At 53.2% G+C, this 21,927-nt stretch overlaps 1 protein-coding gene across 1 annotated transcript; it reads left to right on the top strand.

Moving 5' to 3' along the window:
- Window positions 1-21,927, top strand: LAMC2 (laminin, gamma 2). Its single transcript, XM_009892871.1, has 23 exons — window positions 1-82; window positions 8,510-8,698; window positions 11,258-11,387; window positions 12,323-12,421; window positions 12,646-12,782; window positions 13,160-13,282; window positions 13,412-13,601; window positions 13,945-14,057; window positions 14,381-14,599; window positions 15,460-15,639; window positions 16,149-16,382; window positions 16,623-16,759; window positions 17,095-17,248; window positions 17,355-17,560; window positions 17,838-17,917; window positions 18,375-18,512; window positions 19,253-19,397; window positions 19,648-19,797; window positions 20,138-20,252; window positions 20,340-20,539; window positions 21,134-21,292; window positions 21,381-21,480; window positions 21,677-21,927. The coding sequence occupies exons 1-23, from the start codon at window positions 1-3 to the stop codon at window positions 21,925-21,927; spliced, it is 3,531 nt and encodes a 1,176-aa protein (XP_009891173.1).

The following is a 21,927-nucleotide window of genomic DNA, read 5'->3' on the forward strand; positions in this document are numbered from 1 at the left end:
ATGGCTGGGTGCTGGCTCTCGGCCCTGTGCTGTCTCGCGGCGTTTCTCCTGCCCGCAGCCCTGAGCACCAACGGAGGAGAAGGTGAGGCCTCGGCAAGGTTGGCTGTTCCTGCTTTCACGCTGACGTGCAATCCCACGGGCGGCTTCGCTTGCAGACCTGCCCCAGTGCCGGAAAGCGCCGGTAACTGGGAGCCGGCTGGGTGCCACAGCATCCTGCTAGGGTGCTCTCCCCTCCCGCCTTTGGGATTAAAATTGGACCTGTAGGTACTTTTCCTGACATTTCCTCCAGGATTAAATATCCCATGAGCATTTAGACTGTTGGTTTTTTTTTGGTTTTTTTTTTTCTGTCATCCCTTTTAAATAACTTATTTATGTGCAATTCCTTTATTGCTTTCTGCATAAAGCTACTTGGGTGGGATCCGGGTGCGAGCACGAGCATCACCCAGGGAGTGGGTGGCTGATCTGCCCACTGCTGCTCTAACCAAAACCTTCCCTAAGCCTGAGGAAGAGCTGGAAGCATCCAGGATCCGGTTTGCTGTAGCAACATCTGTGGTGTCTGCATTTTGTGCGAGTCCGCGGTGCTTTTGAGGTGCCTGCAGCCCCACCGCGCCCCGTGGGAGGCGGTGAGTCTCCCACGGTATGCAGACTGATGGCGAGCTTTAAAAATCCAGAGGATCCTTTTGCATGTGCAATTGTAGCAGAGAGTGCAGTGCAGGGATGTTTAAGCACGTTCAGCCCAGTGGTAATTCAATATCAGGGTTGCAGTCATATTGATGTACAGTCTGGAGATGAGTATGTTTGGCCAAAATCGGGTTTTTGTATATATTTTGTAAATACTGAGTGATTTCCATTTTTTTTTGTCTGCAGTACTGGTGTTCTGAAATACGACCACTGGGCTTGAAGTTGGTCTTTTACCAGTTTTCCTTTAAGAGCAGTGCAATGTGATAGGGGGAAAAAAGTGCTGAATAAGTGTGGGTTGTTCTTTTTTTTTTTAAAAAAGACGTGATTTGCTTTACATGCTACTTGAATATTTATTACAGCAGCCTTAATTGCACTCAAGTTTTAAAATACTGATGTAGATTCTTCTCCCTCCTCTCCCTTCCTGGCCGTATATAGGCAACTTCTGCTTTTCTATAGACTCTTGAACATATTTCTGCATGTATGTAAAAGCGACAGTTGCTAACCAGCCACGGTTTTATGTCGCAGCAGACCTTCTGAGTTGGCTCGGTGGCGTAAATTAGTCCCCCATGCTGTTACTACTCCCATCCCGGCATTAGATGTGTGCTTGTAATTAGTACATGTAATCCCATTTTTCTTGCAAATTAACTCCTTGACTCAAATTGGGTTCATGTATGACCTGGTCAAGCGGCAGAGGTCAGGGTGCTTGTACTCTGAACTGTGCGGAGCCTTGCCCGAGCAAGCCTGCGTTTGCTTTGGCGGTGTGTGCCTGCACATGATGGCTGAAGGGATCTCCCCAGCTTCGGGGAAGAGTTGGGTTGTGGAGGTCAGAGCTCCACCGTGCCAATAAGATGCCTGACTCGGTGTGTCGGAAAGGAGAAGACATCAAATGACAGCTTTTGGCTCCTGGTGTGTGGTCTCTCCCTGCTGATGCCCTGGAGCCCCAGGAGACAGAGGCAGGTCTTCCTGCAGTCAGAAGACTGTGGATGGGGAGAAGTTGAGTGATGAGGAAAGCCAGGACTTGGGGTAGCAGACAGGACAGCCTCCTGGGTCACTGTCCCAAAAGCATGGAGCAGGGAATGGCTTGTCTTGTCATGGAGGCTTCATTGCATGCCATGCACGCCATGACTTCATTGATCTCTTGATGAAAGGAGTAGTCTTTGCAGACCGGCTTGCATCTACAGGGCTATCAGATCTGCTCCTCACAGACCCAGGGCCAACCTCATCTTCTGGTTTTGTGAACTTAAGAAGACAATTTAAGAGGTACAAAGCTGCCTGTCTCCTTCTCTAAGCCTTTCTGATGTGGGAATTTGTCCCAGCACAGCAAACAGGCATTTTTCACACTTTATTCTGCTGGGTGGGAGCCGAGGGAATGATGTCCTGCTTGGGTGTATGCCACAGACCTCTTTCATTCCCATGTAGTGCTGAAGAAATCCAGCTGCAAAGCTTCTCCTCTGCGGACCCTGTTCTTCTCCACAGCTGTCTGAGAACTGGATGATCTCAGGACAGAGCCTCAGGGCACGTGGGTACAAAAATGGCCCTGAGCTGGGCCTCATCTTCCAGCAGCTCATGTGTGCTCCATCTTGTTAGCAACTCTAGTGCCTCTCTCTTGGTAAAGATTAACCTGCCTGAGCTCTCAGGTTTCCAGGAGAAGACCAGCAACGGGAACAGCTACACTGATGAAGTGGTGGCACTAACCTGCAACAGCATCTTAAATGGCTTTGGATTAGTGAGACCTGAATCCACGCCAGGGCTGGAGAGGTGGCTCCTAATGTGCTGCAGCCTTAGAGCAAGACTTGAAAAAAAGTTTTTGTTCCCTGGGGGAACAGTGCTCATGCCTGTAATTTAGCAACCCAGTAAATACTCTGGATTACGTAGATGTAGGGTGATGCGTGGGTGGAGTTTAACTCGACGATCCTTATGGTGGGTCCCTTCCAACTTGAGATATCCTAGCTTTAGTGTGGAGGGATAGGGAGTGGGATTGACCCCAACCAGTCCTGCTGCAAATGTGAGGGCAAATACTTTGAGAAAGTTCTGTGCCGCTGCTCTCAGTGGGCTGTTTGTATTGTCCACTGAGGCTCTAGATGCTTTCTCATACCCTAAGAGGCAGGACTTCTGTACATGCAGGTCGGCTTCCAGCAGGCTGGGGTGGCAGAAGACCACCTGCAGCTGGGTCTCGATCTCCTGGCAGCCAGGCTGCAGGGGAAGAACTGTGTTTGCTGGAGCTGGAAAAATCTTTCTCCCTGTTTGCAGGCGCATGAGGTCATCTCTCTTCTTGGCAGCAAGCTTGGCTGCCGCTTGCTGAGCGCCTTCGTCTGGTATGCGGGTGTTATGGGTGTGTGTGAAGGTGGCGGGCGGTGGCCAGGTGTGAGCACTGGGCATTGTGTGCTTGGGTGGTGAGCACAGGAGGCTTCGCCTGCTCCCGGGAATCACAGATGCAGAGGACAGGGTGACTGTATCCTCAGGCTAAGCTGTTCCAGAAGAACGCTGGGAAGGAGGAGCCTCCACGTGTATCAAGTAAAACCCGCTGACTGCATCCATGCTGCAGGTTTCTGCTTGCTTTTGGATCTCCTCCGCCTTCCTGTGCTGTCAGAGGTAGCCTGAGCTGGGGGTGGGCAGCTGGGGACCACCTTTCATGTCCCAAGGAAGTCAGCAGTGAGCATAATTTCTTGGAGGGAGGTTGAGGATCCCATGGCAGTATCAGGGTGGTTTGGAGCAGCTCATCAGCAGGCCTTGCACTCCTGCAGATCCTGCTTTTTCCCTCACGGTGTTTCTTTCTCCTGCCTGCCTTTGCCAACCATTCTCAACTGCGTCTGCTCTCCTTGGTGGCACTGAGGAACTTGTCCAAAATGAAGGTCCGCAGGCTTAAACACTGTAGTTCTGGCTGCTGAGGGCTTGGCAAGTAGATTAGAGGTGGCTTCAAGAGAAGACCTGGGCAAGGCAGTGAAGAGTGCTGGAGCAGGCATGTCTGGTGAGATATCTGCCAGTCTGCTCTCCAGAGCTCCCGTCTGTCCTGGCTGTAGTGGGATGCAAAATATCATGCACATCCTTCCTGGCATTTGTCATGCAGCGATGTGGGCAGCTGTAGCTTTTCTTCCTGGGGAGAGTGGGGTGAGATGACCTGTGTAATCCTGCCAAAACCTTTTTTTTTTTTAATTTACCTCTTGGCTGGCACTCTTCCACCAAGCTCCTTTGATCACAAACCACTCCTCATCACCCCTGTGCTTGGGTGGGAGGACACTTGCACTGCAGACCTAGATGGAGGGTCCTGGTGGAAGTTGGTTGAGCTTTTCTTTCTGGGCTCACTCCTGGTCAGAGGCCAGGTGAAGCAAAACATAACCTCAGGGATCCTTCCCTTTTCCCTGAAATCACCAGTAAGATTCCCCATGCTTTTCTCAGGACAAGGTTTAGGTTTTTTTTTTACCATCTCTGCTCACTGAAAGATGTTGTGTTGGAAGGCCTCTGAAAGGATGGAGAACACCCCTGGACATGCTGCACTGTGGAGCGGGGCTGCTTGGCTCGAGGGGTTCATCCATCCTGGGCTGTGTCAGCAGTGAAATCGGGCATCGGTCCCAAGTGCGGGGATGCGGAGCATGGTGTGGGCACTGGTGGCACAGCGGTAGCTGATGGACGCAAATGCATGGGGGCAATCACAGAGATGTAGGAACAGGGCTTGTTATTAGCAGAGCAAGAAGGGGAGGTTTGCATTGCCTGGGCTTGTTCTTTGGCCATCAGGGTGGGTTTACAGCTTTGTAGCTGGTGCTCTCATCTCTAAGCATCATTTGAGATGCCTCTTTCCTCTCCTCAGTCTGTGACTGCAATGGGATGTCCAGGCAGTGCATCTTCGACTGGCACCTCCTGAGGGAGACAGGGAATGGGTACCGCTGCCTCGGTTGCCTGGGCAACACGGAGGGTGCCCACTGCGAACGCTGCAAGGAGGGCTTCTTCCGCCAGCGGGAGGAGGACTGCTGCCTGGCCTGCCAAGACTGATGGCAAGCTTTAAAAATCCAGAGGATCCTTTTGCATGTGCAATTGTAGCAGAGAGTGCAGTGCAGGGATGTTTAAGCACGTTCAGCCCAGTGGTAATTCAATATCAGGGTTGCAGTCATATTGATGTACAGTCTGGAGATGAGTATGTTTGGCCAAAATCGGGTTTTTGTATATATTTTGTAAATACTGAGTGATTTCCATTTTTTTTTGTCTGCAGTACTGGTGTTCTGAAATACGACCACTGGGCTTGAAGTTGGTCTTTTACCAGTTTTCCTTTAAGAGCAGTGCAATGTGATAGGGGGAAAAAAGTGCTGAATAAGTGTGGGTTGTTCTTTTTTTTTTTAAAAAAGACGTGATTTGCTTTACATGCTACTTGAATATTTATTACAGCAGCCTTAATTGCACTCAAGTTTTAAAATACTGATGTAGATTCTTCTCCCTCCTCTCCCTTCCTGGCCGTATATAGGCAACTTCTGCTTTTCTATAGACTCTTGAACATATTTCTGCATGTATGTAAAAGCGACAGTTGCTAACCAGCCACGGTTTTATGTCGCAGCAGACCTTCTGAGTTGGCTCGGTGGCGTAAATTAGTCCCCCATGCTGTTACTACTCCCATCCCGGCATTAGATGTGTGCTTGTAATTAGTACACGTAATCCCATTTTTCTTGCAAATTAACTCCTTGACTCAAATTGGGTTCATGTATGACCTGGTCAAGCGGCAGAGGTCAGGGTGCTTGTACTCTGAACTGTGCGGAGCCTTGCCCGAGCAAGCCTGCGTTTGCTTTGGCGGTGTGTGCCTGCACATGATGGCTGAAGGGATCTCCCCAGCTTCGGGGAAGAGTTGGGTTGTGGAGGTCAGAGCTCCACCGTGCCAATAAGATGCCTGACTCGGTGTGTCGGAAAGGAGAAGACATCAAATGACAGCTTTTGGCTCCTGGTGTGTGGTCTCTCCCTGCTGATGCCCTGGAGCCCCAGGAGACAGAGGCAGGTCTTCCTGCAGTGAGAAGACTGTGGATGGGGAGAAGTTGAGTGATGGGGAAAGCCAGGACTTGGGGTAGCAGACAGGACAGCCTTCTGGGTCACTGTCCCAAAAGCATGGAGCAGGGAATGGCTTGTCTTGTCATGGAGGCTTCATTGCATGCCATGCACGCCATGACTTTATTGATCTCTTGATGAAAGGAGTAGTCTTTGCAGACTGGCTTGCATCTACAGGGCTATCAGATCTGCTCCTCACAGACCCAGGGCCAACCTCATCTTCTGGTTTTGTGAACTTAAGAAGACAATTTAAGAGGTACAAAGCTGCCTGTCTCCTTCTCTAAGCCTTTCTGATGTGGGAATTTGTCCCAGCACAGCAAACAGGCATTTTTCACACTTTATTCTGCTGGGTGGGAGCCGAGGGAATGATGTCCTGCTTGGGTGTATGCCACAGACCTCTTTCATTCCCATGTAGTGCTGAAGAAATCCAGCTGCAAAGCTTCTCCTCTGCGGACCCTGTTCTTCTCCACAGCTGTCTGAGAACTGGATGATCTCAGGACAGAGCCTCAGGGCACGTGGGTACAAAAATGATCCTGTCCTCAGTTGGGCCTCATCTTCCAGCAGCTCATGTGTGCTCCATCTTGTTAGCAACTCTAGTGCCTCTCTCTTGGTAAAGATTAACCTGCCTGAGCTCTCAGGTTTCCAGGAGAAGACCAGCAACGGGAACAGCTACACTGATGAAGTGGTGGCACTAACCTGCAACAGCATCTTAAATGGCTTTGGATTAGTGAGACCTGAATCCACGCCAGGGCTGGAGAGGTGGCTCCTAATGTGCTGCAGCCTTAGAGCAAGACTTGAAAAAAAGTTTTTGTTCCCTGGGGGAACAGTGCTCATGCCTGTAATTTAGCAACCCAGTAAATACTCTGGATTACGTAGATGTAGGGTGATGCGTGGGTGGAGTTTAACTCGACGATCCTTATGGTGGGTCCCTTCCAACTTGAGATATCCTAGCTTTAGTGTGGAGGGATAGGGAGTGGGATTGACCCCAACCAGTCCTGCTGCAAATGTGAGGGCAAATACTTTGAGAAAGTTCTGTGCCGCTGCTCTCAGTGGGCTGTTTGTATTGTCCACTGAGGCTCTAGATGCTTTCTCATACCCTAAGAGGCAGGACTTCTGTACATGCAGGTCGGCTTCCAGCAGGCTGGGGTGGCAGAAGACCACCTGCAGCTGGGTCTCGATCTCCTGGCAGCCAGGCTGCAGGGGAAGAACTGTGTTTGCTGGAGCTGGAAAAATCTTTCTCCCTGTTTGCAGGCGCATGAGGTCATCTCTCTTCTTGGCAGCAAGCTTGGCTGCCGCTTGCTGAGCGCCTTCGTCTGGAATGCGGGTGTTATGGGTGTGTGTGAAGGTGGCGGGCGGTGGCCAGGTGTGAGCACTGGGCATTGTGTGCTTGGGTGGTGAGCGCAGGAGTCTTCGCCTGCTCCCGGGAATCACAGATGCAGAGGACAGGGTGACTGTATCCTCAGGCTAAGCTGTTCCAGAAGAACGCTGGGAAGGAGGAGCCTCCACGTGTATCAAGTAAAACCCGCTGACTGCATCCATGCTGCAGGTTTCTGCTTGCTTTTGGATCTCCTCCGCCTTCCTGTGCTGTCAGAGGTAGCCTGAGCTGGGGGTGGGCAGCTGGGGACCACCTTTCATGTCCCAAGGAAGTCAGCAGTGAGCATAATTTCTTGGAGGGAGGTTGAGGATCCCATGGCAGTATCAGGGTGGTTTGGAGCAGCTCATCAGCAGGCCTTGCACTCCTGCAGATCCTGCTTTTTCCCTCACGGTGTTTCTTTCTCCTGCCTGCCTTTGCCAACCATTCTCAACTGCGTCTGCTCTCCTTGGTGGCACTGAGGAACTTGTCCAAAATGAAGGTCCGCAGGCTTAAACACTGTAGTTCTGGCTGCTGAGGGCTTGGCAAGTAGATTAGAGGTGGCTTCAAGAGAAGACCTGGGCAAGGCAGTGAAGAGTGCTGGAGCAGGCATGTCTGGTGAGATATCTGCCAGTCTGCTCTCCAGAGCTCCCGTCTGTCCTGGCTGTAGTGGGATGCAAAATATCATGCACATCCTTCCTGGCATTTGTCATGCAGCGATGTGGGCAGCTGTAGCTTTTCTTCCTGGGGAGAGTGGGGTGAGATGACCTGTGTAATCCTGCCAAAACCTTTTTTTTTTTTAATTTACCTCTTGGCTGGCACTCTTCCACCAAGCTCCTTTGATCACAAACCACTCCTCATCACCCCTGTGCTTGGGTGGGAGGACACTTGCACTGCAGACCTAGATGGAGGGTCCTGGTGGAAGTTGGTTGAGCTTTTCTTTCTGGGCTCACTCCTGGTCAGAGGCCAGGTGAAGCAAAACATAACCTCAGGGATCCTTCCCTTTTCCCTGAAATCACCAGTAAGATTCCCCATGCTTTTCTCAGGACAAGGTTTAGGTTTTTTTTTTACCATCTCTGCTCACTGAAAGATGTTGTGTTGGAAGGCCTCTGAAAGGATGGAGAACACCCCTGGACATGCTGCACTGTGGAGCGGGGCTGCTTGGCTCGAGGGGTTCATCCATCCTGAGCTGTGTCGGCAGTGAAATCGGGCATCGGTCCCAAGTGCGGGGATGCGGAGCATGGTGTGGGCACTGGTGGCACAGCGGTAGCTGATGGACGCAAATGCATGGGGGCAATCACAGAGATGTAGGAACAGGGCTTGTTATTAGCAGAGCAAGAAGGGGAGGTTTGCATTGCCTGGGCTTGTTCTTTGGCCATCAGGGTGGGTTTACAGCTTTGTAGCTGGTGCTCTCATCTCTAAGCATCATTTGAGATGCCTCTTTCCTCTCCTCAGTCTGTGACTGCAATGGGATGTCCAGGCAGTGCATCTTCGACTGGCACCTCCTGAGGGAGACAGGGAATGGGTACCGCTGCCTCGGTTGCCTGGGCAACACGGAGGGTGCCCACTGCGAACGCTGCAAGGAGGGCTTCTTCCGCCAGCGGGAGGAGGACTGCTGCCTGCCCTGCCACTGCCACCCCCAGGGTACGTGACCGCCCGCCGGGAGGGGATGGGGTTGGGTGAGGGATGGAGGGGGGCTTAAAGTTCCTGCTGCTGTGTGTGTCCCTAGGCCCTGCTGAGCACATGGGCTAGGTCAGGCTCCGGGTCCCTACACACCAGACCAGAGCATTGCAGGAGGAGTGAGTGGGTCCACCTTGGCTCCAGGTGGGATTATCTGGGGAGGTGCCAGAGCCCAGCGCTGTGTTGCTGCACCATAAGTCGTAGGAGCTGCTCCTCCTCCTCCTAGGTGCTTCACTGCTTGGTGCTGGGACTTTCAAACCCCTCAGCAGCAATAGGTTGTATCCAGGCTTCAAAACCCACCTGCCACCCAAAATAATGGCAGACTCACAGAATGGTTTGGGTTGGAATGGACCTTCAAAGATCACCTCGTCCGATCCCCTTGCCATGGGCAGGGACATCTTCCACTAGATCAGCTTGCTGAGAGTCCCATCCAACCTGACTTTGAACACTTCCAACTTCTCTGGGTGACATGTTCCAGTGTCCCACAACCCTCATCATAAAACATTTCTTCCTTCTGTCCAACCTAAACCTCCTGTCTTTCAGTTTAAAACCTTTCCCCCTTGTTCTGTCACTACAGGCCCTGGTAAAAAGTCTTTGTACCACCTCCCCTCCCAAGATGCAACTCTGTGAACTCACGAATTATCCTTTCACTTTTATGATGCAATTAAAAGCCTTTGTGAAGCTCACCTTTACATAATTGAGCCCCCTGTATATATTGAAAGGCTTCAATAAGGCCTCACTGGAGCCTTCTCTTCTCCAAGCTGAACAGCCTCAACTATTTCAACCTTTCTCCATAGCAGAGGTGCTCCAGCCCTCTGACCATTGTCCCGGCCCCCTCTGGACCCACTCTAACAGGTCCATATCTTGTGCTGGGAACCCAGAGCTGGATGCAGTGCTCCAGCTGCTATCTTATGAGAGCAGAGTAGAGAGGGAACATCACCCCCCTCCACAAGCTGCTGGTGATGGACCACACTGCTGGTGATGGACCATGCTGCTGGCGCTGGACCATGCTGCTGGCCATGCTACTGGTGATGGACCCAGGACACATTGGCTTTCCAGGCGGTGAGTGCACATTGCCAGCTCACGTCCAACTTTTCGTCCACCAGTACCCCCAAGTCCTTCTCCTCAGAGCTGCTCTCCATCCATCCATCCCCCAGTCTGTGCTGCTAATGGAAATTGTCCTGACCCAAGTGCAGAACCTTGCACTTGACCTTGTTGAACTTCGTGAGGTTCACAGGGGCCCACTACTCCAGCCTCCCTCTGGATGGCATCCCTTCCCTCTCGCACCTCCATCAACAATCCCTGCCTGACAGACATGGATCCTGCTCTGCTCTGCCCTGCCCTGCCCTGAATTTGGCAGGTGGCCATGAACTCGCTGATGCCTGCCAGGAGCTGCCCTGTGGGGACCTGCTTGCCCCTCCCAGCTGCCATCCTTATCTTGAGGATGACGGCCAAACCCCAACGCGGGGAGCGGCGGCTTTTGCCGGCTTTGTGACTCAGGCTGATGCTTCCAGGGTGTCGTAATGTTTGGCGGGCTCCGCCAATGCTTTTAATTGCATTGTAAAAGCAAAAGGATAACTCCTGAATTCATGATGTTGTGCCTTGGGAGGGCAGGGGGTTCAAAGTGTTGCAGCGCTTGGGTATGGACAAAAGGCTTCAGCCTCTCCAGCTCCTCCAGCAGCTTTTTGCAGGCTGTAGGGCTACAAGATAGGATTTCTAGCTCTGGGGTGTTTTCCATGGGTCTTGTGGTGGTTACACAGTAGATGTGATGGCTCCTTCATCCTCATCAGGTTTCAGCTTGCTCTGCAAGTAGGTAGCTCGTACATCTTGCACTGAGGTTCTGTACGTACTGAAATTCCTGTTGGTCTCTGTCAATGCAGGAAGATCACTAGAAGCAACACCTGAACATGAAAAAAAGGTGGTAAGAGGACAGAGCAATAGCCTTTAAGGTGGTGGGAGGGCGAATATCCCCTTGCCTGCCCCCCATGATGGCATGCAGGGAGGGTCCCACAGCAAGACGGCTTCCTGTGGTTCTGGCATCCTCTCCCCTCAGTGCCTGCATATGCACAGTGGTAGATCAGAAACCAAAGATCCTGCCATGGCCCTCAGTCCCATAGAATCCTTGCAGAGAGACCAAAATGAAGTTCTACTGATGTCTACTAGCAGAGGGACTGGCAAAGAAGAAAAAAATCTCTGCTTGTTTGCAATGGCCTGGAGTCCATCTTGTCCTTCACAATGACCTTTATGGTAGGGAAGAGGGTCCTTGTCCTGGGCATCTGGTCAATGCCTGCTGGGATTTATCTTCTCCTTGTCTCCTGCACCAGTTGGGGAGGCTGGAGCAGCTTTAACAGCCAGACCTGGTGTCCCAGCCCTGTGATGGAATGTCAGGGAGGGACCTGTCGCTGGAGCTGTGTTGCGGCTGCAGTGATGGTGTGGTGCTTTGCTCCTTTGTTCCACCAGCAGCATCACTGGGAGGGTACAGGGAGGTCCCCGTCTGAACCTCTCCCTCCCCTCTTTCCGCAGGTGCCCTCAGCCCACAGTGCAACAGTGATGGCCGGTGCAGCTGCAAACCTGGTGTGATGGGCAAGAAATGTGACCAGTGCCAGCTGGGCTTTGAGTCCCTCTCCGAGGCTGGGTGCCGGAGGAGTGGGCAGTAAGTGCTGGTGACCACTGGTGGCATGGGGACAACTGGAGGGCCAGCCTCCAGAACTCTCTCAACCGCTGTAAAGGGCCCGTGTTGACTGAAAACATCCCGTGTAAGGGCAGAGGCAGTTTGTTTCGTGGCAACACAGTGACAGCCTTAAGTTAACCTTGCTGGGAGAGAGCATGCTTGAGTGAGGCTGGATGTCCATTCCAGCCTGCAGAGCTCACTGTCCTGCAACAGCGTCAAAAGCTGACCTTAACCACGCTCCTAGGCGATTGCTTTATTATCCAGATAATGCCAAACAGGCAACAGCTGGGCTAGCTGATGTCAAATAAAACGTGCCCACATGTGGGTCTGCCTGGTGTCGGTGCCACTCGTGAGGACTGCCCCCGTGCAAAGATGTGCATGTAAAAATCAACCCCTTCCTTTGCACAAAGCCCTGTTCAAACACCTTTCGATGTGTTTCTGGTTTGGCTCCCCCAGCGCTGTGTCCTCTTCTTCCTTGCTTCACCCCGCTGTTGCTCCTTTGGGGCCCCCAGCAGGTGAAGGGTAGGGGTGAGGGGTGGCTGCCCGCAGCCGTGCTGCCATGCCTGGCCTCCTGCCGAGACTCCTCGGGGTGTTGATGCCTGTTGGGGCTCAGCCAGGATCTATTAAACTCAGCCAGGGTTTATCCAGCTCAGCAGAGCTTGGCTTTGCTCTTGTAGGTGGACCTGGTGCTGTGGGGTGTCCTGGAGTGGTAGCGTTGGGCATCATCTCAGCCTGGTGTCCATACTGTTGCAGCTGGATTACTTAGAGAAATGGCTCTGCTGATTATTTTTCTCCTTCTAGCATGGGACTGGTAGCTGGGGCGGGGGTTCTCTGCTGTCTTGTATGACAGCTGGGGGCACTGGGCTCCTAGGCTGAGCTGGAAAACCAGGTAGAGGTTCCCACTGTCCCTGTTGCAGGAGCCCACAGTGCGAGTGCGACCCAGCTGGCAGCACGGGGGGCTGCCTCTCCGGCCGCTGTGTCTGCAAGGCGAGCACTACTGGAGAGCGATGCGAGAGGTGGGTGTCAGGAGGACTTGCCAGACCACTATGTGGCATGTCCTCCATCTACCTGACAGTTACATCCCTGGCTGTTGCACATGTCCATCTCGCCATTCCAGCTTGGCGATGACCTTGAACTGTGCAATGTCTGTGTTGCATGGCTGTCATTAGAGGGCTGATTGTGTTGGCCAGGAAGAGGAGAAAATGGACTTGAACATTGTCACCTTCTTGCATTTACCCAGGTGCAAGCGACACTTCTATAACTTGGATGCCAGAAACCCCGCGGGATGCTCCCCCTGCTTTTGCTATGGGCACTCAGCTGTGTGTGTCAGTGCGGACAACCACAGCATCTACAACATCACCTCCACCTTCCAGCAAGGTGAAGCCCAAGCAGGACTTCCCTATGGCTTCTGGGGGGGGGTTGCCATCCCTTCTCTTTGACGTGCTGGATGAGCCACCTGGTTTGCAGCCTTGCTGGGACTCCCTGTGCTTTGATGGGTGGGATGGCTTGATCCCAGGCAGAAGTAGGGTGTGAGGGTGGGGGTACTGTAGGTTTGCTTCATCATGTCTTTCCTGCCAGTTTGGAGGAGCCTGGCTTATTTACAGATCTATCGGCACAGGGATATCTGTGCTGCCCCCTCAGAGATCAATGGGTAGGAAACTGGAGGGTTTTGATAAGACACAGCTTGACAAAGTTGCTAGAGTCCTGGAAACACCTTCCCTGTCCCTGCTGACTGCTCCTTGTTGGTGCTCCAGGTGCTGAAGGCTGGCGAGGTGTCCATGAAAGTGGCTCCCCTGCCCAGCTCCAGTGGTCCCCACGCCATCAGGATGCCTTCATAGCAGCGAGGAGATCGGAGCCAATATACTTTGTGGCACCTGGTAGGTGTGGGATCAGTGAGGGGGAGAGGTGATGGTGTCCCCTTTGCTTGGTCAGATCCCATGAACTGAGCCTTTAGGAGGAAGGCAAGATTTTTAACCTTTAATTTTCTCCCTTCCCTCCCTTTGCAGGGAAATTTCTTGGAAACCAGCAGCTGAGCTATGGCCAGACTCTTTCCTTCGATTACCGCCTGGACCGAGGGGGACGCCAGCCATCTCCTCATGATGTGGTCCTGGAAGGAGATGGCCTGAGAGTCACTGCCCCCTTCTTGCCCCAGGGGAAGGTCCTGCCCTGCGGTGTCAGCCAGACATACACATTCAGGTAAAGGGGGATGCTAGGGCATTTGGGGCAGGGTGAGCAAGAAAGGCTGCAGGTTCAAGGAGGTCCTGGATATTCATCTGTGATCCCTTGGAGGTGGCAAATGGTTGCCTGGTTTGGGCTGAGTGCTTCTCTCATGGATGAGGAGGTTACTTTGTGAGAGGGGCAGTAGAAAATCGGGCTTGAGGTTGGGCTGGGTACTTTGCTCAGGGTCAGTCACATGGGTGGAGGTTGTTCCCCAAAGCCTTGAACTTCGGAGGGGGATAGATGAGGGCTGCCGCATTTTCTTGCTGAGGCATCTCATTTTCTTGAAACCGGTTCCACTTCTCCCACCTCCCACGGGCAGGCTGGATGAGCACCCGAGCAGCAAGTGGAGCCCAAGGCTGAATCACTTGGAATATCGAAGGCTGCTGGGAAATCTGACAGCTCTCTGGATCCGAGCCACCTTTGGGGAGTACAGTAAGTGGGGGGAGAGATGCGAGGGGGTAGCACAAGGTTGGCTTCTCCTCATTGCTGGAGATGCCAAGTTTCCATGGATGGAGACACCTTTGCTAAAAGATATTAAATAATAATAATAATTTTAAAAGTGCTCTCAGATGGGCAAAATTAAATTATGAAGAGATTGAGCAGGATGGTCACAGTGGGGACAGTGAAGCCTTGGCTCCAGTCCATCTGCCCACGGGCATTGCAATGAAATGTGTGACCTGTGCAGGTCCCAGGTGTGGGGGACTTGCAGGTGGAGCTGCTGGCTCCTGTGGGTGACCAGCTGTATCTCCCTCCAGGCACCGGCTACATCGACAACGTCACCCTGGTGTCAGCACAGCCCATCGCCGGTGTCCGTGCTCCCTGGGTGGAGCACTGCGAGTGCCCGATGGGGTACCAGGGGCAGTTCTGCGAAAGATGTGCCCCTGGCTACCGCAGAGACACCCCTGGGCTGGGGCCATTCAGCATCTGCGTGCCATGTAATTGCCAAGGGGGAGGAATTTGTGACCCTGACACCGGTAAGAAAAACCACGACTGCATTGTGCTTGTAAGGCCTATGGGATCACAGGGTGGCTGCCTGCGTCCTGAGAATTGGGCTATGGGGGAGCGTGGGGGGCACTGAATGAGGTGAGATCCCTGGCCTGGAGGGCTGGAGTGCAGGCAACATCATAGATAAAACTTCCCGAAGCCTAGAAGCACTGTGGCCGAAAATACAGGAAAGATGCATTGGGATCAAATCAGGCTTAGGTGATCCTCATTGGAAAGAGAAAAAAACCCATCTTGTACTGCTTGGATAGCATTAAAAACTTTTCTTCTGACTCTTTATTTTAAAAGTAATTGTGGTGTCAGTAGATATCAGTGATGTAAACATGTTTTACTACCTGTCTTGTTAAAATATCCCACAGTGTTGCTACGTAAACTCAAAGTAATGCAAAGTTAAGCTGTCACTATTTTCCAAGTCTGAATTGGAATTGAATTTCCAAATATGTGAGCATTGATCAGGAGGCACAGAAGGCAACGTGTGGCTCCTTGGGAGCTATATGAGCTGTGAAAAATGAGATTCAGCCACCTTTGGGTGGTGATGGCCAGCCTCCATGCCATGGGATGGGCTCCTCTGTGGGGGTCTCGCTGGGGTCCCATTGCAGAAGCAGCACTTGCTCCTTCCTGCATGGTGATGGACTGATGGGCAGAGAAATGAAGCACATATGGGCATGTGTGGGGACTCTGAGGGATCTGGTGAAGGATGCTGGACCATGGGTGCTTGTGCTGCAGTGGATGGCACAGCCACCAGTGAGGGGTGGTGAGGAGGTGGAGTGGTGGAGGGTGTTCCAACAGGGGTGAAAGCAAACTGCCCTAAGCCCTTTCCTTCCTCATTCAGGTGAATGCTACTCAGGAGACGAAAACGTGGGCAATAGTGTCAGCTGCCCCTTCGGCTTCTACCGAGATCCCCGGCAGCCGCAGAGCTGCAGGGCATGCCCCTGTGACAATGACCAAGGCTGCTCGGTGGTGCCGGGTGGTGAGGAGGTCATCTGTGACCAGTGCCCTCTGGGAGCTGCTGGTAATGCCCTTCTTCAGGTCGCTTCTGCTCTGCCTTTCTCCAGAACTTCTACACGCTGTATAGGGAGATGCAGATGTCAGCAGGCCAGGATGCTTGGACCCAGGCAGATAATCCCATCTTCTCAGCCTGGCTTGCCTATGGCACTGCCACTCCTGCCTGTAATGGGGTGTTTCAGCCTCAAGGACTGTGTAAACACACATTGCCCTGCCCCAGGAAAGGTTCTCATCTAAACAGATAACATGGATGGGAAAAGGATGGGTGGAGAGGGAGGGGAATAGAAAAATAGGAAAGAAACCCACCAAGGAGGAAATGAGTTGCCCTAGTTTTTGCACCCAGCTTCCGAGAACATGCCTGGTGTGTTGTGCATTGGCTGTGGTGGCAAGGAGAGTAGAGATGTTGTGCTGACCCTGATGGGTCTGCACGTTCCCATTTCTGTGGGCCGGAAGCAGTGAGGCAGCCTCTGTCTCCTGGGCAAGAGCATGAGCTTCTCCTCATCTCTCCTTTCCCAGGGTCCAACTGCGAATACTGTGCTGACGGTTATTTTGGAGACCCAGCAGCTTCCCGGCCCTGCCGGCCATGCCAGTGCAACGGTAACGTGGAACCCAATGCTGTTGGGAACTGCGACCGAAGGACCGGAGAGTGCCTCAAGTGCATCTACAACACTGCTGGCTTCTACTGCGACCGCTGCAAAGATGGCTTCTTTGGGAACCCCTTGGCCCCCAGTCCCACCGACAAGTGCAGACGTGAGAACTGGGCACTGTTTGAGTTGGGGCTGAGTAAGAAAGTCCATGCCAGCAAGTGGGGTGGCTTGATGGGAAGGACAATGTTGCAAAAGCCAAGGCTAGAAAGTGGGAGCAGAGGGCAGGAACCAGAGCACTGGGCTAAATGGTGGAGGAAAGCTGGGGGAGAGGGCGGATGGAAGGGTGTGCTGAGACTTGAGGTAAGGACAGGTGTTTTTCAACCTGTGCCTCTCTGACCCACAGCCTGTGCCTGTGACTCAGCTGGTGCCGAGCCCCTGAAGTGTGGGAGTGATGGGAGCTGCATCTGCAAGCCTGGCTTCGAGGGTCCCAATTGTGAAGAGAGTGAGTGCCCAGCTTGCTACAGCCAGGTGAAAGCCCAGGTGAGCATGTCTACCAGCCTTGGTGCCCCTGAGCAGCAAGGGGTGCAGAGATACACTTACTCTCATGCATCTCCTGGCCTCCTCAACCATCTCCTGGTGTGAGTGAGAAGTGGTTTTGCAGGCTGTGCCTGAAGTTTGGGATTGTACCTGATTCAGCCAGGTAAATAAAATAAAACAATGACCTAGAACTGCTGGCCTGCTGTGCCCCATCCAAAAATGAGCCCTTGCTTTGCTCTCCATCCTCTGGTTGGACCATGGGCCTACTTTCCACTCTGGTCTTTCCACCATGGGCTCAGTGTCCCACTGGCTGATGGCCTGGTCTGCTGTGATTGCAGGTGGACCTGTACCTGCAGCAGCTGGTGGAGCTGGAGATGCTGTTCTCAGAGGTGCAAGCTGGTGGTGGAACCGAGAGCCAGGAGTTGGAGAGGAAGATGCAGCTGGCCGAGGAGATGCTGCAGGCTATCCTTGGGGAAGCCCTGAGCCTGCAAGGTACCACCTACCTGCTGCCCTCAGATGGGGCCATCTGTGCCCTATCAGGGGAGGGGTTTGCTGAGTGATGAGTTTCTCTTCAACCTTTTGTTTTTGTTCTCACCAGCCTCTGACGGATCTCTGGAAAGCCGTGTGGCCAGCATGAAGGGGCAAGGGTCCAGCTCTCGGAGCCACTTGGATGAGATCAAGGCAACGGTGGAGAGGCTGAGGTCTCTAGGGAGCCAGTATGAGAGGCAGGTGCAGGACACCCGGCGGCTGCTGGAGAAAGCCAGGCTGGACCTGGACCGCAGCGGAGCTGCTCTGCGTCGTGTGGTAAGAGCATCCTCATGTGACGGTCTCCTAGTCTAGACCAGGGCTGGAAAAAAAAATCCATGGAGAGAGCAAAAGTTTAACATATTCCAGTTACTACATTCATTTTGAGTGCAGAAGGTATTCTGGCGGCTCTTTCTGTAGCGCTGGGATCTGGAGAGGTGCTGGCAGGGGTCTTTGGGGGGCTGTGGAGGTTTAACATGCTGCAATTGCCTCTTTTGCTGCTGAATTGGATGGAGGGCAGGGAAGAGCACTCATACCTCTCTTCCTCCCTCCTCAGACCATTCCTGTTTCAAACCTTCCTGGGGGCTCAAATCAGTTCTCGATGCTGGCCCAGGAGGCTCTGAGACTGGCCAACAGGTGAGTTGCTCCGAGGGGAGGGGGACTGAGATCCTGCTGGGTGCCCAGAAGGTCCCTTTTTAGGGGTTCTTGCCTTGGCCCCAGGCTACAGCTGCCATGACCTCTGTGCCGGTCCTGGAGCAGGGGATGATGTGTCTGCTGGGCTGGCTTTGCTGCCCTACAGACCCATCGTCGATTGCCTTAGAGGGTGGTGCTGAATGTATTTTACAAGTATCTTTGGGATCAGAGCTTGGTCTGAGGATGTCCAGTTGGAACAGGCAGCATCTGCCTCCCCCCTGGTGCTCCCCTACCTTTAGGAGATGCAGGAGGGACAAGGAAAATATGAGTTCTCTTCTCAATGATGTTGTGTTTCCTGGGAGGGTCTGATCCAGCATCACTGAATACAACAGTAAAGAAAGTTGGTGGAGGAAACTTGGGTGGGAAACCTTTCTCATGAGCCCCCTCCTGTGCTTTGCAGCCATGCACAAGCTGCCAACACCATTGAACAAGCTGCGAAGGTGGCGCGGGAGGATGCGCGGCAAGCGTTGGAGTTGGTGCGTGCGGCTGCTGGTGGAGAGGAGGCTGCTTCCGGCTCCCTGCAAGGGCTGCTTAGAAAGTAAGTTGCGGCTGCATCTGCCTGTGTGTCTTGGGGGTGACGTGGGAAGGAGAGGCAAGGTGGGCAAATGTCCATGGCTCCTTTCCTGTCTCCCCAGAGGAGTTGCAGAAACGTGCAGTTGGAGGCTGGGCAGGCAGGGACTTGCCTGGACTTCAGTCATTGACATGTCTGAGTGGTGGAGATGGAGGGTTGGAGGCTCTATGGAGCATCTGCTTCCCATCCCCCAGACTGTGATGCTCCTGGGGTTTAATGCTGTGTGTTTGATCAGGCTCCTGAGGGTGACTCTGCACCCAGTTGGGAAACCTGGTCTGGGTTTAGCCCAAGGGTAAATTTAGATCCACGTTGTCTGGTCGGTGTGGTGCCTCTCCAGAGCCCACCTCAGTGCTGGGACTTTACACGCCACTGTCGGGGTGTAAGCAACAGCCCCAAATTAAGTTAAGGAGCTGAGTGGGAGGAAACATCTAGTGGCAGAACCACTGCGGAGCCTGCGAGGGTTCAGTTGGTGTGAAACACCTTTGGATTTTGGTGCATGAGCACAGAGCCAGGAGCTGCCCCGCTTGGCAGAGGGGCTGGGATGAGGGCAATGTTTGCAATAAGCTTTTAGAGCATGATAAATCTGTGTGGGGTCCTGGAGAGGACTTGGGCACTGTGAACAAGTCAATGCAGTAGGCAGCATTAATACTGTGGTGGGGTTTGGAAGCTTGTCTGGTACCATGGTCTTCAACCTCACATCTGTGCAGGTACGAGGAACTGAAGTCACTGGTTGGAGGCCTGAAGGCTGATGCTGATGGGATGGCCTCCGAAGCAGACAGGGCTTACCAGGGCAGCCTTGCGCTCCTCAATTCCCTGTCCCGCTTGACGAAGACCGACATTGGCTCCTTTGAGGTGAGGGCTTTGTGCCTTCAGGACCAGGGGATCCCCTTTTGCTCTCCACTACACCCTCCCTACTAGAAGCTTAGCCCTTTCCAGGGCTCTGTCTCCACTGGGGAGCCATCGGATATGCATCTTCCTGTCCTTTTGCCCCTATAGCTGGCCACAGGCACAAGGAGCAAGAGACAAGCATCCTGTGCTGCTTGCTGTGGTTCCTGGGGAGACACTGGGACCTGCAGGCAGTCACCGCATCTCTGTGTTTCAGGGGGAGGCAACCCGGCTGAAGCAGGATGCCAGCACTCTCCTGAGCCTGGTGGACACCTACATGGCACAATACAGGCAGCTGCAGAGCCGCACGGGGCGCTGGGAGGAAGAAATCAAGCAGCTACTGCGGAGGGGAGAGGGCGAGAGAGCGGTAAGAGGTTGGCTGGGGGTCTGCAGCTTGAGCAATCTTCAGCGTGAGCTGGAGCCCTGGTGGGATGCCTGTGGCACCACTGCTACTACGTGCTGTCCTAGCCTGTTCACCTTCCTCAGAAACACAGCCACTTGCAGCTGGTCTTCTGGAGCCAGTGGGAGACCTCATCTGGTGCAAGGTCTCACCAACACACCTCCTCCATGTCAGGCAGGTTAAAGACCTGTTCCTGGAAGGATTGTAGCTAAGATGACTCATGATCGCTGGAGCTGTTTGAGGGATTGCCCAATGGTCTCATATCATGTCCTTCATCTGCCTGTTGTGTCCCTTTGGCCTGTCACAGACGCTGACACAGCTGCTGTCCCGAGCCAACCTTGCCAGGAGCACAGCCCTGCAAGCCGTGAGCGCTGGCAACGCCACCTTCTATGAGGTGGAACAGATCCTGAAAAGCCTTCGGGGTAATGTCCTAGAAACCCTTCCTTTCCCCTCCCTTGTGGGATCTCACAAAGGTAGTGCAGCTTCATTTCCACATGCATTTCTTTCAGAGTTTAACCTGCAAGCAGATGACAAGAGAAGGGAAGCCGAAGATGCCATGAGGAGGCTGCCGATTATCAGCAGCATGGTTGCAAGTGCCAGGGAGAAGACGGGCCGAGCTGAAGCGATCCTGGGCAGTGCCGCTTCTGAATCCAAGGCGGCCAGCAGCGCCGCAGGGGAAGCAAAGGAGATCACCATGGGGATCCAGCAGGTGAGGGCAAGCCCTGGTGTTATTGTTGGCAAAAAAGGGTTTGGAAGGGAAAACCATGGAAGAAGAAGATATGGTTGGCACTCCAATGGGTCTTCCTAGTGGACCTGATGTGTTGACTTTTGGACCTGATGCACTGACTTTTTGGCTGATGTTCATCTGTAGTGGATCCTGCAGAGATGACAGAGTTGGCTGTAGTAAGTGGGTGCATGGGGATCTATGCAGGCATGTTTGTCCCGTGAGGATCTCTGTGGCATCTCTCTGTAGCCACCTTTTGGTCCAAAGGGATTTTCACTTCCGCAGTCTAAGTTGCTGGTAGGCTTGTGAGCTCCCAGGTTTGTTGTTAGTGGGTTCGACTCTCAGACTGTCTGTTGTAATTCCCAAGGGATTCACTGATGCCTGCAGGAGGGCTTGAGCCATAATCATAGAAACGACTCTCTTGAACAACTGGTGGGAGCACATGAAGGATGCAGGAAAGCCTGTGATAATTTTGGGTCCCTGTGCAAGGAACCAGTTTCCACCAGCTCCACAACCCAGTGCACCCAGACCAATTTCAGCCATGCTCTGCCCCTCTGAAAGTCCCTTTGCATTCCCTAGGAGATCACACGGCTGAAGGTGGAAGCCAACAAGACTGCCGATGGTGTCCTTGCCCTGGAGAAGGCAGTGGCCACCCTGCAGCGTGAGGCCAAGGAAGTGGATGGCGAATTTGAGAGGAAGCTTTCGGAGGTTGAGGCGGATGCTGCTGTGATACAGCAGGTGGGTCCCCATCTCCCTCACCTTGCCCCCTTCCCTGTTGATGTTTGGGCAAGACTTCGTCTTACAACTACCACCTTGCCTTCTTCAGACGTCTCAGGAAGCTCAGAGGGTCCATACCAAGGCTGGCCAGGCCGGGGTGGTCGTGCAGGAGACATTGAGCACTCTGGAAGAGCTGCTGCGTCTGATGAGTAGGTTTTGAGCCACTGCTGTAGGGCATGGATGGAAACAGGTCCCTGCTGGGGTCTAGGCAGGGGTGCTGGGAGTTGTGTGGGATGACACCTGTAAACGGGCTGTGCAGCAGGATGGAGATGAAGTATCTAGAAAGATCTAGTGCTCATCCTCCATCCATGGTTCCCTCTTCCTTGTTTTCCTCCTGTGCAACAGACCAGCCGGGTGCTGTGGATGAGGATGGCCTGAAGCAGCTCGAGATGAATTTTAGCAAAGCCAAAACCAGAAGCAACCAACTGAAGGATGAGATGTTGGAGCTAGAGCAGACAGCTGCATTGCAGAAGGCACGAGCGCGGACGCTGGAGAGCAGCATTGATGAGATCCTGGCAGACATTAGGAATCTGGAAGATATCCAGAGGAGTCTTCCTCCGGGCTGTTACAACACAAAAGCCATTGAATTGCCATGA

Source organism: Charadrius vociferus, unplaced genomic scaffold (assembly GCF_000708025.1).
Source record: "Charadrius vociferus isolate BGI_N301 unplaced genomic scaffold, ASM70802v2 scaffold39, whole genome shotgun sequence".
NCBI lineage: Eukaryota > Metazoa > Chordata > Aves > Charadriiformes > Charadriidae > Charadrius > Charadrius vociferus.

Coding starts and splice junctions, on each gene's coding strand:
- LAMC2 (XM_009892871.1), top strand. CDS start 1: ATGGCTGGGTGCTGGCTCTCGGCCCTGTGCTGTCTCGCGGCGTTTCTC. Junction 12,422..12,645: donor ACTGGAGAGCGATGCGAGAG/GTGGGTGTCAGG, acceptor GCATTTACCCAG/GTGCAAGCGACACTTCTATA. Junction 17,561..17,837: donor GAGCTGCTCTGCGTCGTGTG/GTAAGAGCATCC, acceptor CTCCCTCCTCAG/ACCATTCCTGTTTCAAACCT.